At 31.8% G+C, this 14387-nt stretch overlaps 3 protein-coding genes across 3 annotated transcripts; 1 reads left to right on the top strand and 2 right to left on the bottom strand.

Annotated features, from left to right (window-relative positions):
• Positions 1 to 798: 798 nt before the first annotated feature.
• Positions 799 to 1562, bottom strand: LOC129895110 (uncharacterized protein PAM68-like). Its single transcript, XM_055970761.1, has one exon. It carries the CDS (start codon positions 1447 to 1449, stop codon positions 895 to 897), a length of 555 nt encoding a protein of 184 aa, XP_055826736.1. The 5' UTR covers positions 1450 to 1562; the 3' UTR covers positions 799 to 894.
• Positions 1563 to 6717: 5155 nt separating this feature from the next.
• LOC129895673 (uncharacterized) lies at positions 6718 to 8839 on the top strand. The gene is given in 3 exon segments (XM_055971408.1): positions 6718 to 7765; positions 7768 to 7905; positions 7908 to 8839. Coding segments are annotated over 3 exon segments (1212 nt in total). The 5' UTR covers positions 6718 to 6738; the 3' UTR covers positions 7955 to 8839.
• A 980-nt stretch (positions 8840 to 9819) lies between these two features.
• Positions 9820 to 13262, bottom strand: LOC129895499 (DUF21 domain-containing protein At5g52790). The gene is made up of 13 exons (XM_055971222.1): positions 13048 to 13262; positions 12735 to 12811; positions 12458 to 12541; positions 12246 to 12359; positions 12059 to 12145; positions 11743 to 11882; positions 11551 to 11638; positions 11347 to 11420; positions 10867 to 11057; positions 10613 to 10668; positions 10462 to 10508; positions 10097 to 10376; positions 9820 to 10018 (listed from the first exon to the last, which is right to left on the bottom strand). The coding sequence occupies exons 1-13, from the start codon at positions 13226 to 13228 to the stop codon at positions 9974 to 9976; spliced, it is 1464 nt and encodes a 487-aa protein (XP_055827197.1). The 5' UTR covers positions 13229 to 13262; the 3' UTR covers positions 9820 to 9973.
• Between the last annotated feature and the right edge of the window lie 1125 nt (positions 13263 to 14387).

Below are 14387 nucleotides of genomic sequence, written 5' to 3'. Positions count from 1 at the left end.
ATATTACTATTATTACATATACTTTTAAATTATTAAGTGTCTTACCATTAATAAAGAGTTTTCTACTAGATATATGTAATTTTTCTACCATATACACTAAATTGGGGAAGGAGGCGAGTGAGATTCATATGTATTTCAGATACATGCGAATCATACTAAATACACACATGTATCATGTATCTGTATGTATTTAGCGTGATTCACATGTATCTGAGATATCATATACATGTGAGAGTGGCAATTGAGATGGAAGAGAGGCAAGAGAGGCGAGCGAGATTTGTTATGTATCTCCGATACATGCGAATCCACTTGAATACAATGTATCTAAAACATATATGAATATATCTGGATGTATCTAAATGTATCTGGACCCACAAACCTATAGTAAGATACGTAATATTGCAAACTGGACCCCGATATTGCTTCCCCTTTTCAATTTCTCACTCAGTAATTGGAGAAATGAAGGAAAACCCAGTTTTTGTTGTTGTTAAGGCCTCTCTTTTGCACCACACTTGAAGAGATGAAATAAATATGAAATGTATATATAAATTGTATAAAAATTGAATATGAGTGTATAAGAAAAGTGTATTAATAAAAAGGGTAAACAATAAAAAATTCACTGGTTTAGAGATTAATTACTTATTTTTCGGTGAGTTTTCAATATTACAATTCCTAACATATTTTGATCTCTGGATATATGTATCCAGCACATCTAAATATAAGTATCTCGGATACATGCGAATTAGATACATCTAATTATGTGTATCTAAATATGGAATATAACTTAAACGCATCCAATCAACAATCAAGAAAAGAAAAACTTGGATTAAATTACTCCTTTTCAAATAAGGAATAACAATCATTATTTTACATCTCTTAATTAACAGAGCTTAATTAATTGATCCACCTATTTTCTTCTTCATCATCAGCACCATCTTCAGCCCACATATCAACCCAATTCTTCTGTGCTTCTTCCAGCCCAATAAACGACCCTTGTTTCTCCGGATCCCAACTGGCTGACAAAGTCCCATAAGCAGCTCCAAGTGCTGAAGCCCCAAATGTGATAAACGTCGTCAAAAATGGCAACCAAATTGGCAGATCCAACAATTTCTGCTGCTTTATTATATCGATAATCTGCAGCAAAATCACACCACCAACCAACGGAGCTCCGACGTAAAACAGAATCCTTCCGATAATCCTTTCCCATATTTCCGTGGGAATTTTCTCGTCGTTGTCGTCATTGTTGTTCCTTCTGTTATCTTTTTTTGAAGTTTCGAGTTTTCCATTGCCGAAGCCTTTTGCTTCGGCATTCAATTTCCATGTGGTTCGGTGGATGTTTGGAATTCTGTTTATGTTTTTATGAAAATGGATTGGGATTTTTTTATTCAATGGAGGAAATGAGTTTGTGACAAAGAGATATGGGTTTTGAAGACCTATGAGAGTTTCCATATTAGCTAATTAATTTTGGTTATTCTTCTCATGGAATTTGTGTTACTTTGTAAACGAGGAGTAGTAGTCTTATCCAAATACATGAATGGTTGTGCCTAAATCTTTACTTGCTTTCTACTGAGGGATATTTTTAAAAAATATATATATAGTGTATACATTATATATTGAGAATATATTTATTGCACATAAATTATATAAAAATAGACGCAAGAATTACAGTGCATTGGCTTTTTCCAACTCTATCTCCATTGGGGGAGTGCACAAATACCTGCTTTTGGAGTCGCCAGAATTAATATCATACATAAAAATTCAAACTGATTAAGTCATTTCACTGTCAAAAATAGAATTAATAAGTTTTCATGAAATAGTAGTAAAAAATTAAGCAGAAGTACTCTAAAAAAAAAAATGATTTGCAAGCTATTTGCGACGATCTTTTATGTTTATTTGTTCATTCTTGGTCTTGGTCTTGGTTTGAGCCCTTGAAATTTTTGTGTCTCTGTAACAACTTCTCTTATAATATGTGGTCCACCAAATTTGTTTGTAATAGTGCCGATTACCTCGCTTTCGCTAATTGTTTCGTCAATTTATTTTGATGTTGGATACTCCCAAAATATGAATACAAAAATTGCAATCTTCATGCTAAAATCATTCCAACTTATAACCAATAGTTTGAATATATAATTTGTATGTAAATGGACTCCAATAGTTCAATAAACAATATAAACAAACTCATTTTATGTATACAATGAGTATATAACTAGAATTCTAAGGTACAACTAATATTGATGGCTTGATGCAAACCCGCAATATTCATATTAAAATTATACCAACTTATAATCAATAGTTTGTATATATAATCTATATGTAAATGAACTCAACTGGTTCACACAAAACTCAACTTTGGTATGTAATCATTCTATAACTTTATTTCTACGGTACAATAAATGAGGGGAAAAATCATATCTAATGACATATCAAATTCATACCAAATTACTTATTCATATAAAATTACATATCAAATTCGTGCCAAATATCACCAGCATGTTGTGCATTGTATAAGTTGTGTATATAATGAGTATGTAACTGGACTATGAATACAAAATTGAAAACTTCATACCAAATTCATTGAAAAAATAATCAATAGGTTGTGCATATAATGGGTATGTAAACTGGACTTTCATGGCATACAACCTCTCACTCCACTTATCAAATTCATACCAAATTTCTATCTAATATCATCAATAAATTGTGCATTATATAGACTGTATATATAATGAGTGTGTAACTGAACTATGGATACAAAATTAAAAACTTCATACCAAATTCATATCGAATATTCTTTGCTTTTTTAGGAAAAATTTGTTGTAAAAAATTCGAATCGAAATCTGAATCTTCCATTGAAATGGATTGGTCGTACCTATTCAATAATGGAGAGGCTACCATCTTACCCTTTTTTTGGCCCTTTTAATTTGTTAAATTTATTTTAATTGCCACATTATCATATTCACCAATTTTTTTGTCGATTTGTCTATTCTAGTATTAGTATCGTTAATCTCTAGCACAAAGAATATGCACCAAAAGGAAAGTACAAAAAATTAATATATTAAAAGTCCAGAATAATACATCAAATCACTGCATATTAGAGTTACTGGTTAGAATACCTCTGTGCCACACATAAAAATGCATGCCGAAAATGGGATGCTGCATAGCAGGAAGATATGCTCTTCTAGTACATCACATAAGGAATTCCCTGCAAAAATAAGCATAGGAGTGGAACTAAAAGAAACCATCCATTAATTCTATTGAAATACACACTACACTGTATATCTGTCAACATAGTTAGTGCCACTCACTGGTTGTTAGAGTTAGTTACTGTTTGTTAGAAGTTAGTTAAGAGTTTGTTATAATTTGTTAGTCTAATTATCATTAGTTAGTTATCAATTACTTGTGTAAATAGAAATACACTGTATATCAACATTGAGGTTGATCAACACGTTTTCTCTGCTGTTTCACTCTTCTCTTCTTCTTCTGTTTCATTCTTCTCTTCTTCTGCTCTGTTTCAATTACTTCTTGTTAGCTAGACTATACTCTTTCAACAAATTCAAATAAAAATTTTTTACCAGATCATCAACTGATTCAGCGCATACAGATATTTGAGTGAGTAACTCAAAATTTGGTGGATCAATCAATTCATTGCTTTATTCGACTACTCTAGGACTCTTTTTAGAAGTAAGAAAAATTCTAGATTTTTTAGACATAATATCAAAAGCAAAATGAAATAATAAAAAAAAACAAAAAAATGAATTGAAGAAGAAAACTTTGGACAGAATGATGTGGAAAAAGGTTGACTAGTTCTTAGCATTTTAGGAAATGTGTGTAAGTATAATTAAATACCTAGATTGTAATAAAAGATTTACTCAAATTGAATGTACCCCTATTTTTTCTATTACATTTATTGAATGTTGATAATTAATAAATAAAATTAAATGTAATTTAATTTAATTCGAATCTATTAAAATCTGTAATTAAACTTTTATTCTTGATAATTATAAAATAATATATTTATAACCTGTAATATATACTCTTAAATAAATATATGGTGTGATTTTCTCAATAATGATAATTTGTTCTTAAAATTTTAACAATTCAACACACAGTTCAACCTTCAAATATACTCTAAATAAGCTCAAATTTAAAATATAAATTTCATATATCATAAAGTACAAAACACAAGCATCAATTTATCAAAAACACAATAAATTTAACAAAGTGATTTAATTTAACACTCATTTAATTTTTTCAAGCCAAAACTTTAGCCATGCATATATGACTGAACTAAATGTAAAAATGGGCTAAAATTTCTAGTACATGAGTGTGAAAGTTTAACTTACATAAATACACAATATTAAGAAAATATTTATCATCTATAGCAATAAAAAAAAAATCACTGAACACTTATAATACATTTATAATACAGTTTTAATACATATTGCAGAGAACTATTTATAAAACATATATAATACAAGTTTTATAGATAGATAATATATTTATCACATACTTTAATAGATTTATAATACATTATGTTAATTTCTTACTACACAAACATAATATATATTTTAAAACACTTATAATACATTTATATTGTATGCATAATTCACTTTTAATACAAGTGTAGATTTATCATAATATTGCTATGTATTGCTATAAATTATAATAAATAAAAAATATCGCTAGAATCAGTAATTAATTTTTAAAAAGCACTCAATTAAGTAATTTTTTCTAATTTTATTTTTCAAATTTCAATACTCAAATTTACGCTAAATAAGCTCAAGTTTAAAATATAAGTTCCATATCTCATAAAGAACAAACCTCAATCATCATTTTTTCAATATAACAAACAAATTTAACAAACTCATTGATAGTATCTGCGTTGGCCTAATTTCATTAAAATTGGGGGGGTTCAATGAAAAATCAAGAATTTATAACGAAAAAAGCGTACAAATTCAAGCCCAAAGAAAGAATATTGGGGCCACATGAGGCCCAAAAGGGAGCCAGCCCAAAACGTTGAATGTTCGAAGTCAAAGTTCCCTTATTTAAAGATTTCATAATTTAAAGTTTCCTAATTTAAAGTTTTCTACTTATTATTTTCATATAAGTAAGATTTGAATCTCATTCTATTTGAGATAAATTTTTCTCGATATATAAGAGGTGGATTTTATTATTTTGAGAGAAGACAACATTATTATTAATTGAGAGTTTTTCTTGTTTGCAACTTTGTGTGTACTTAGGATTTATCTTATAACTTTATAAGAACAATTCTTAGGAGGTAAGATTAATTCTTTAACTTAATATTTTTGGTTCTCATTCGTAAATTAAAGAAGATAATTAGTATTATACTAATTATTGTCTCTAGCTTCTTTTAAATAGGGGTCTAGATCACTTTTTTGATCTAAATTCTTGAATTGGCTCTAATAGTATCAAAAATTAGCTTTAATCCACTAATTTTTGGATACTGAGATCAATTAGGATTTTTAGCACATCTTTTGAATTTGAAAATTTCTTCTTCAGTTTCGCATATCTTTCAATTCTTGTCTTTAATCTATTTATTTTCGCTTCCACATTAATTTCTTGTTTATTCAAGTAACCCGATTCTTATCACTCATTTAAATTCTTTCAATTTTTTGTATGCGTCCAATCAAACATGACTGAAACATATATTAAAACTGGCTAAAATATTGATCACATGTGTTTGAATGTAGAAGCAGAAGAAGCAAAATAATAATACTCCCTCCATCTCATTTTATGTGGCACCATTTCCTTTTTAATCCGTTTCAAAAAAAATGTCACCTTACTATCAATAGCTGAGCTAGGATTTTCACTAAATGGGTTCAAAATTTAAAAAAGTAAACACATGAACTAGCCGAAGGGGGTTCGGCATCTACTATATATATATAGAAAATTAATTTTAACTATGTATAAATAGTATAATTTTTCGTCGAAGAGATTTCAGATGAACCCCTGACCACAAGTTGGCTCGCCCTTGCTTACTATAACTAGAAACCATTTAATTTTAAATTTTTATTTTTACCCTGAATGAAATAAGTTACAAGCACATAATTATTTAAGAATTGTTTCAGACCACAAGTTTTAAAAGTTTTTTTTTCTTAAACACCGTGCTAAATAAAATGATGTCACATAAAAAAAAGGACCGAGGGAGTAATATATTTTTCACCTAAAAACTGTCTAATATTAATTATTTGTGCAAAATAATAATAATAAAACAGGTTACTTAAATGGAGAAAGTAAAATAAGACACCCCATATATATTTACGTCATCACATTGAGGAAAAAATAGAAAGATTATAAAATTGTATTTGATTTGTTTTTTTTTCTTAAAAAGGAAAAAACAGCAATTAAAAGAGCATAAAAATGTTTAAAAAAATAAAAGAGAAGCTGAAAAATACATGCAGATTTCTTTTATAAAAAGTAGTAGTTAATTGATTTTTCTTAATATTTTATTTTAATATAATAATATTAAGAAGAGCAAATTTTCAAATCATATTTAATTTATATAATTTTAAAGAATGATTAAAGAAAATTGTAGAAAATAAATCAAAGACTAGAAATGTTTAGGATTTATTATTTAATTTTTATTTTATAGTTAGAATTTGATTTTCCTATTTCGAATATCTCTTTTTAGTTTAATCAATTTCTTTCAATATAATCATTATTGCGATTAGGAGATCCTATTCCATGGCTTCGGAAACGGATGTAAAGCTTCCTGGAGCTATGCGGGTGAAGAACAAAAACCCAGCCCCAATCCAAATCACGGCGGAGCAAATTCTCCGAGAAGCTAGGGAACGTCAAGAGGTGGAAATCAGACCGCCGAAACAGAGAATCAGTGACCCAACAGAAGTAGCTGATTACCGCCTTTGCAAGTGAAAGGAATTCGAGGCATTAATTAGCCGTGTCCCCTGGAACAAGAGTGTGTGGGTGAAATATGCTAAATGGGAAGAATCACAAAACGACTTGAACCGTGCTCGTTCTATCTGGGAACGTGCACTTGGAGTCGATGCACTTAGCCGTGACCATACCATCTGGTTGAAGTATGTCTATGTGGAGATGAAGAATAAGTTTGTTAATCATGCTCGTAATGTATTGGATCAAGATGTTATCCGTTTGCCTAGGGTTGATCAGTTGTGGTACAAGTATATTCATATGGAAGAGATGCTCGGCAATGTAGCCGGTGCAAGGCAGATTTTTGAGAGGTGGATGGGGTGGATACCGGACCAGCAAGGGCGGTTGTCTTACATTAAGTTTGAGTTAAGGTATAATGAAATAGAGAGGGCAAGAGAATTTTTTGAGAGATTCGTGCAGTGTCATCTGAAAGTTAGTGCTTGGATTAGTTTCGCAAAATTTGAGATGAAGAATGGAGAGATAGGGAGGGTAAGGAATTGTTATGAGAGGGCTGTGGATAAGTTGGCAGATGATGATGAGCAGTTTTTTGTGGCATTTGCAGAGTTTGAGGACAAGTGTAAGGAGACAGACAGGGCAAGGTGCATATGTAAATTTGCGCTTTATCACATACCGAAAGGGCGAGCTGAGGATTTGTACAGCAAGTTTGTGGCATTTGAAAAGCAGTATGGAGATAGGGAAGGTATTGAGGATGCTATAGTTGGAAAAAGGAGGTTTCTGTATGAGGATCAAGGAAGGAAGAATCCACGTAACTATGATACGTGGTTTGATTATATTCGTCTAGAAGAGAGCATTGGAAATAAAGAGAGGATTAGAGAGGTTTTTGAGAGAGCCATTGCTAATGTCCTCCTGCTGAAGAGAAGAGGTATTGGCAGCGATACATTTACTTATGGATTAATTATGCATTATATGAAGAGCTTGATGCACAAGACATGGAAAGGGACAGACATGTCTACAGGGAGTGTCTTAAGCTGATTCCACATCACAAGTTCTCATTTGCAAAGATTTGGTTGTTGGCTGCCCAGTTTGAGATTCGGCAGTTGAGACTGAAGGAGGCACGTCTTCTACTTGGAGAATCGATTGGAAGGGCTCCTAAAGACAAGATATTTAAGAAGTACATTGAGATAGAGCTGCATTTTGGAAACATAGATCGTTGAAGAAAGCTTTATGAGAAGTACTTAGAATGGTCACCAGAAAATTGCTATGCTTGAAACAAATTCACTGGGTTAGAGAGGTCTTTGTATGAAACGGAGAGAGCCAGGACTGTTTTTGAGCTTGCAATTGGCCAACCTGCATTGGATAGGCCAGAGTTACTATGGAAGGCTTACATTGACTTGGAGATCTCTGAGGGTGAATTTGAAAGAACAAGAGCACTATATGAAAGACTTCTTAACCGCACAAAACACTTGAAGGTGTGGATAAGTTATGCCAAATTTGAGGCCTCAGCTATGGATTCAGATATTGAACAGAAGAAGAAGTGCCTGCAACATGCCCGAGATGTTTTTGAGAGGGCCGTTTCTTACTTGAGAAATTTGGCTCCTGAACTGAAAGAAGAAAGAGCAATGCTTCTGGAAGAATGGCTAAATATGGAAAGCAGTTTTGGTGAGCTTGGGGATGACAATCTAGTCCGTGCTAAACTACCAAAGAAACTGAAGAAGAGAAGGCAAATAGAGATGGAGGATGCAAACGATCAATTTTAACCTCTTGGAAGCTGCTTATAAATGGAAGAAGCAGCGGGTTGCATCCGAGCAGGATTAACTGTATAGATTTTTTAACTGTTTTCTGTTAGCTTCCACGACTCTAGTTTTGGTGGATCCCAAAATTTAGTTTTGCTCAATTCGTCAACACCTGTTCTTGGAAGTTTGTAACGAATAATATAATTGGGGAAAGGGCAGATGTACAATTTTTAGAATAAAAGATGACTGATTACAAAAGCCTCGTGGATGTTACTTTAAGGTGGATATGTTATTGGACTCTGCAGTTTATGATTTAAATAAATTATTGGCATAATCTTTGCAGAACCCTACGATCTAATATGTCATCAAGTTCTTGATTTTGTGGCTGGAAGGCCAAGATAGTTTAGTTTATATGTTAGTGGAAAACTTAAGCAAGCCTCTATTTATCTTAATTTAATCTAGAAAACAAAAACTAGTGGCTGTAAAATTTTCAAATGCATCTCGAAAAATTGTATTTTCTTTATTTAAAAGGTGGCCATTATACAGGTCGAAACCCAGATTTGATAGCTGGACATTGGATAGTGACAAGTGGAAATTGAAGACAAATCAGATGTGACGAAGGCAGTATGTGCCTCGTACGAGCCTACCTGATATCATTGTATATCTTTCTTGAAGGACTGGATCTGTCATCCTTGTTGATCTAATTCCAGTGTCACAAGGCCGGGACACATCCCCATGGCAAGTCGAGATAGGCTCAAGAGTGTAGTCATTCCTGCATAATCCGGATCCCCTCCATTAGTTACATACTCCAATTCGTAATTGAAGATAATGTGCAACTACGGGGGTGATCGAGATTCATGCAAGGCGTTATCTAGTGTTTAATTAACTTTATGTCACTATCCTTCATTTTATACGCCATCACATTGTTTTAACTCACAAGCTATTACTCTCAAGTTCTATAACCAACAGCTCTCAAATATTATTACTTCTTGCTTTTTTGGTGATCACTTTGGCGGATAACCACATTTTTATATTATCATTCGATTCATTGTTATTTATCTCCTTATGTTATCTTAATCATATCTAATTATAAGCAATTTAGCATAAACAATCTTATTGTTCAATATGGTCATCTCAACCTGATCGTCCTTGAGCTTCGTTAACAAATTCAATTGTACGATTTAAGGGTAAAAACATCTCAACTGTGATAGACTTGTTAGTGAAAAAACATTTTCTCAATTGTATAAATGACTTTGTCCCATCCATGCTGTAGCATAAAATATCTTTTCCTCACATGCATCTCTAAATTAAATTCATCTCAATTTTTGGCAGAGAAACTTAGACCATAGAATGTCTTCAAGCTTCTGCAAGTACTACAGGCCGTGTTTGTCCAACTTCTCATAAGACTTGGCAAAAACCTGAAACAGATTTTAATTTTAATTAATAAATCTAAGGTACAAATTAAGGTTCCGTTATATCTCTTAAATGATAACTACCTGATCATTAGATGATGGAGAGCTGCGTGAAAATCTGGTTGGAGAATTTGTACTATTTAAGTGTGCAGGGGAATTAGCGTATCGATTTGGCATTGTATACGGGGACTGCACGTATGGGGATACTGGTGAGCGCAACATGGGACTTTGATGTCCACTTGAATGTACTGGAGATGCTATCGGACTTTGCCACTTCGGTTTATTAGTAGTAGCCCCTGTTGTCATTGCTCCTGGAGATCTTCTAGGTGAAAATATCATCGACGGAGGAATGTTGATCCTAATTCTGGACAAAAATAGCAAATTTGTATAGATCAATATGTTATCATGATTCTTAATTAAGACATTGTAAGCTAATATTGCTAACATACTTGTTGTGTACATCAACATAGTCATCTGTCTCGTCATATATTGGTTCCTTCCAGGAGAAAAATAAGAGTTATAGCAGACAATCAGCAATCGATCACCGGTTAGGGGAAACAAAAATAAAATTACGTAATCAACATGAATTATTAATTTTACCTGTAGAAGTTGTTCAAGGACATCTTCCATTGTAATGATACCAATTACTTCTTCTCCTAAAATTAAAGATCATTAAATTTACCTCCAGAAGTTGTTTGACTACAGTAGGTATATATGTTGTTGTATTTCAATTTATCACTATTTTTACATCTATCTGACCCAGATAAAAAATATACACAAGTTGTGTTTTTTTCGAAAACAATGTTGTTATGGGAAATAAGTAAGTTAGTAGTAGTAATATGTATATTACGTACCCTTTTCAACAGCTTGATGTTGTTGAATTGGACTGAGCGGAAGGATATTTATCTTGATTATATCGTGTTTAGCAGTGGCATTTTCTGCAGTTTCCTTAGTGATCCTTCTACTCTTCACCACTACAGCCATATGGCTGTGCCGTTTCTGGAACTGGTTAAGAAGATCATATAATGGTAAAGAATCTGGGACTCTGCAGGAGATTAAATAAAGATTAAGTCAACTTTAACTATGGATTCACTTCTGTTTCAACTATTTTCGGGTTTGAATTCTCAGATGATCACTCAACTAACCGTTACTATCTATAAAAAAACACTTTTTCTCTGACTTTCTGAGATAATAACTATAGTTAAGTGACCATATGAAAACTGAACTATTTTCTTAAAAATCATGTCTAAGCAAAATCAACACATGAAATTGGAACAAATGGAGTACATTATAGAAAAATAATATATCAAATGCATGAAATTACAATATCGTACTTTGGTATACTTCTTATAGTGAGATCTTTGATAGGCACCTCATCTTCAGGAGAAAATTTTATCAAATTCTTCACCTAGAGGTTGTATGAATGGTAAAGAAATTGATGAAAAAGTTAAATACCATAAATAAATAGATAAAAAAGAACAGCCAAAATGTTGCAGAGTGATAATTGTTACTTGTAAAGTTTCTGAAAGAAAACTTACCAAGATTAGGCCTACAATATTTGTTGGAATACCAGAGTATACAGGTACTCGACTATGGCCGCTACTTATAATCAGAGTCATCAACTCACTGAAAATCATCAAACATTAGTTTGGGTTGTACATATACATATAAAACATGAAGTGCTAATTGATGCTAGCTAGGAAAAAAATTGGCGGAGTTGAGTAGCATACTCGGTAAGTTTAGAATGAAGATCAAGGGAAAAGACTCTGGACATTGGGGTCATTGCATCTTTAACTGATTTCTGAGATAGGTCCAATGCTCCAGCAATTATGGTTGTTTCATCATGGCTCAACTCCCCGCCTTTCCCTGCCTGTTATCATCTAGAGTTAATCATCTTATTATTTGTGTACATAATTGAGACGAAAGCATAGGATAAATAACTTATCTAAGATACACCTCAGACTGCTAACCAATTTGTGATTCAGAGCTAGTCTAGTCTTAGAACTAACTTAAAATCAAGAAAAGTTAAAGGTACAAAATACTAACCTCATTACCATGCATATTCACCAAAGTTTTCAGCTCCGCACGGCGTAGAAGTGTAGAGTGCCCTTTCCCCAGGAGTAAATCCAACAACTGCAACCAAGTGAACAAATATAAATAGTTGATCATAACTAACTTTTAACTTGTAAAATGTCAGTATATATATATAACTTGTAAAATATTTTCTCTATACCTTACTAATGGGGTAAGATAAAGGGAAGACAACTATGACGAGCAAACGAACCAAAGGTGCCAATCTTGCACCAATGCTCAGTCCATAGCGCGAACAGATGGACTGAGGAATAATCTGTGGGAGGCAAAAAATTGAAGTTTAATAATTACTAGTTATTTAAAGAAATAAGCTCCATCCTATGATTAAAAAAAGATGAATTCCTGAGAAATAACCTCTCCAAAGGCTAGTATGAGGGTGACTGATATTAATATAGCACCCCATGCAGGAAGTAAAGCATCTAGGAATATTGGAAGAGCCTGTTTCACGAAAAAAAAAAACATATATCAGCTCGAAAACTGGGAAGGACAAACCCAAAATTTAAACGTTGTGAGGTCTGAATCCATAGTTCAAACATTATGGGGTTTGAATTGAAAAGCAGGTTCTGAAACTTATATATATATATATGTCAAACCCGTGAACTCATTGTTGGATCCGCGGCTAGTAACATACCTCCATAGCCATGGCGTTACATATTAGAAGGGTACACAAGAGCAAGTGCTGATTCTTTACAATGGGCAGAATTTTCTCTGTGATCAGTTAGAAGCAGAGCAATTAGAACTCAAAGTGGCATCACTAGCAAAGCAAAAAATGAATTATTGAATCAAATCAAGAAGGCAATTAGAACTCAAAAAAAAAAAAAAAACTTCCTATAGAAATTTGACTCATCAAAAATGTTTCTGACAAACTTTTCATTGGAAATTCACGTTTTTTTTTAGTAGTGACTTGCAAGTAAAATTAATTATTGAATCGAAATAAGGATTACCAGCGTTTTTTCGATCATTTGGCTGGCCAGCCTTAATGAGGACCTCAAGATCCATAAGGCTAAGGGACATGAGTCCCAGTGTTAGCCCAGACATAAGTCCAGCAAAACACACAAGTGACACACAGATAATTAAGTACACCCAAAACATAGTTTCACAACATGGCACATCATTTGCAGCCATTTTTGTGTTAATTTGACAACTTTTTTTATTGATATTAAAGTTGTTACCGCACAAAAGACTGGAATTTGGAACAGAACTACTACAACTTATATAAGGAGGAATAGATGGATAAGTTTTAAATTTTTCTTTAAAAAAATGGTGAGATGGATTAATTAATATAATACTAGTGCATTTTAAAGTCTAATCATCTGAGATACTATATGTAACACTTGGCATTCACCCTTACCATATAAAATGATTATTTAATGATCTAATACATTCGTTAATTGAACAAATTTGGTTAAACAAAGCCATTTAAGATTTCTTAATGACTATTTGTGCGCTTTCTTATGTACCATTAATGTGCCTCAAAACCTAATTTATTCGAATCAGGGAAATTGCTAGTGAGCATTGACATGGAAGACACTTTAAAATTTACTACATAAATCAAATTCATTAAGTCTCTACCACAAAACGCTATAGTGCGTGGCGGTTGAAGGATAAAGCCAAATCATTATTTATAACAATATTTTATTATAATAACTGATCTTCTAATTTTTTTAATCAACTTTTTATGTTATAATGTATCACTTTATAATAACATTTTAGTTATAATAACAATATTCATCTTTATAGCAGTTTATTCTTTGTAAAATTAGCTCTCTATAACAATCTTACTCAAATATTAGTTGATTTTAGTTTAATATTTTCCATTTTTGTTGCTAAACATTTATTTTCCTGAAAAAGAAACACTACTAAATAATGCTTTGTTGTCATAAAGTCATATATGGAAATAGACTATTTAAGTTAACTAATAATAGGTCTAGTATTTTTGACCAAATGTTTTTATAAATTAATTATATTATATTCACTTTCACAAAGAATATTACATCATTATATACTTCAGCAATTAAATAAATTGTTGAAAGATTTGCACATATTTGTTTTTCATTGGACAAACATTTTCGATCTTGTAAGGATCAAAGTTAATTAATGATGAATTAGCTTGCTTTAATTTTTAATTATTAAAAAGGAATATTTTTGATATTTTAAATTTAAATAATTTTGTTATTTTTATCAGGAAATAAAAAATTCTAAATATTTTTTGTTTATAATAAGCAAATAAGAGCTAAATATCAAATGTTATTACACATGTATAACAGTCCATTACTATAAAGAC

The sequence above is a fragment of the Solanum dulcamara genome, chromosome 7, assembly GCF_947179165.1.
Source record: "Solanum dulcamara chromosome 7, daSolDulc1.2, whole genome shotgun sequence".
In the NCBI taxonomy this organism is placed as follows: Eukaryota; Viridiplantae; Streptophyta; class Magnoliopsida; order Solanales; family Solanaceae; genus Solanum; species Solanum dulcamara.
The sequence above is the reverse complement of the archived record's forward strand: the minus strand, read 5'-3'. Positions and strand labels throughout refer to the sequence as shown.

Excerpts from the sequence above, each read along its gene's own strand:
- LOC129895110 (XM_055970761.1), bottom strand. The coding sequence starts at position 1,449 with ATGGAAACTCTCATAGGTCTTCAAAACCCATATCTCTTTGTCACAAAC.
- LOC129895499 (XM_055971222.1), bottom strand. The coding sequence starts at position 13,228 with ATGGCTGCAAATGATGTGCCATGTTGTGAAACTATGTTTTGGGTGTAC. Across the intron at positions 11,883-12,058 it reads TGAATATGCATGGTAATGAG|GCAGGGAAAGGCGGGGAGTT; the intron begins GTTAGTATTTTG and ends AGATGATAACAG. Across the intron at positions 10,377-10,461 it reads TATGTTGATGTACACAACAA|AATTAGGATCAACATTCCTC; the intron begins GTATGTTAGCAA and ends ATTTTTGTCCAG.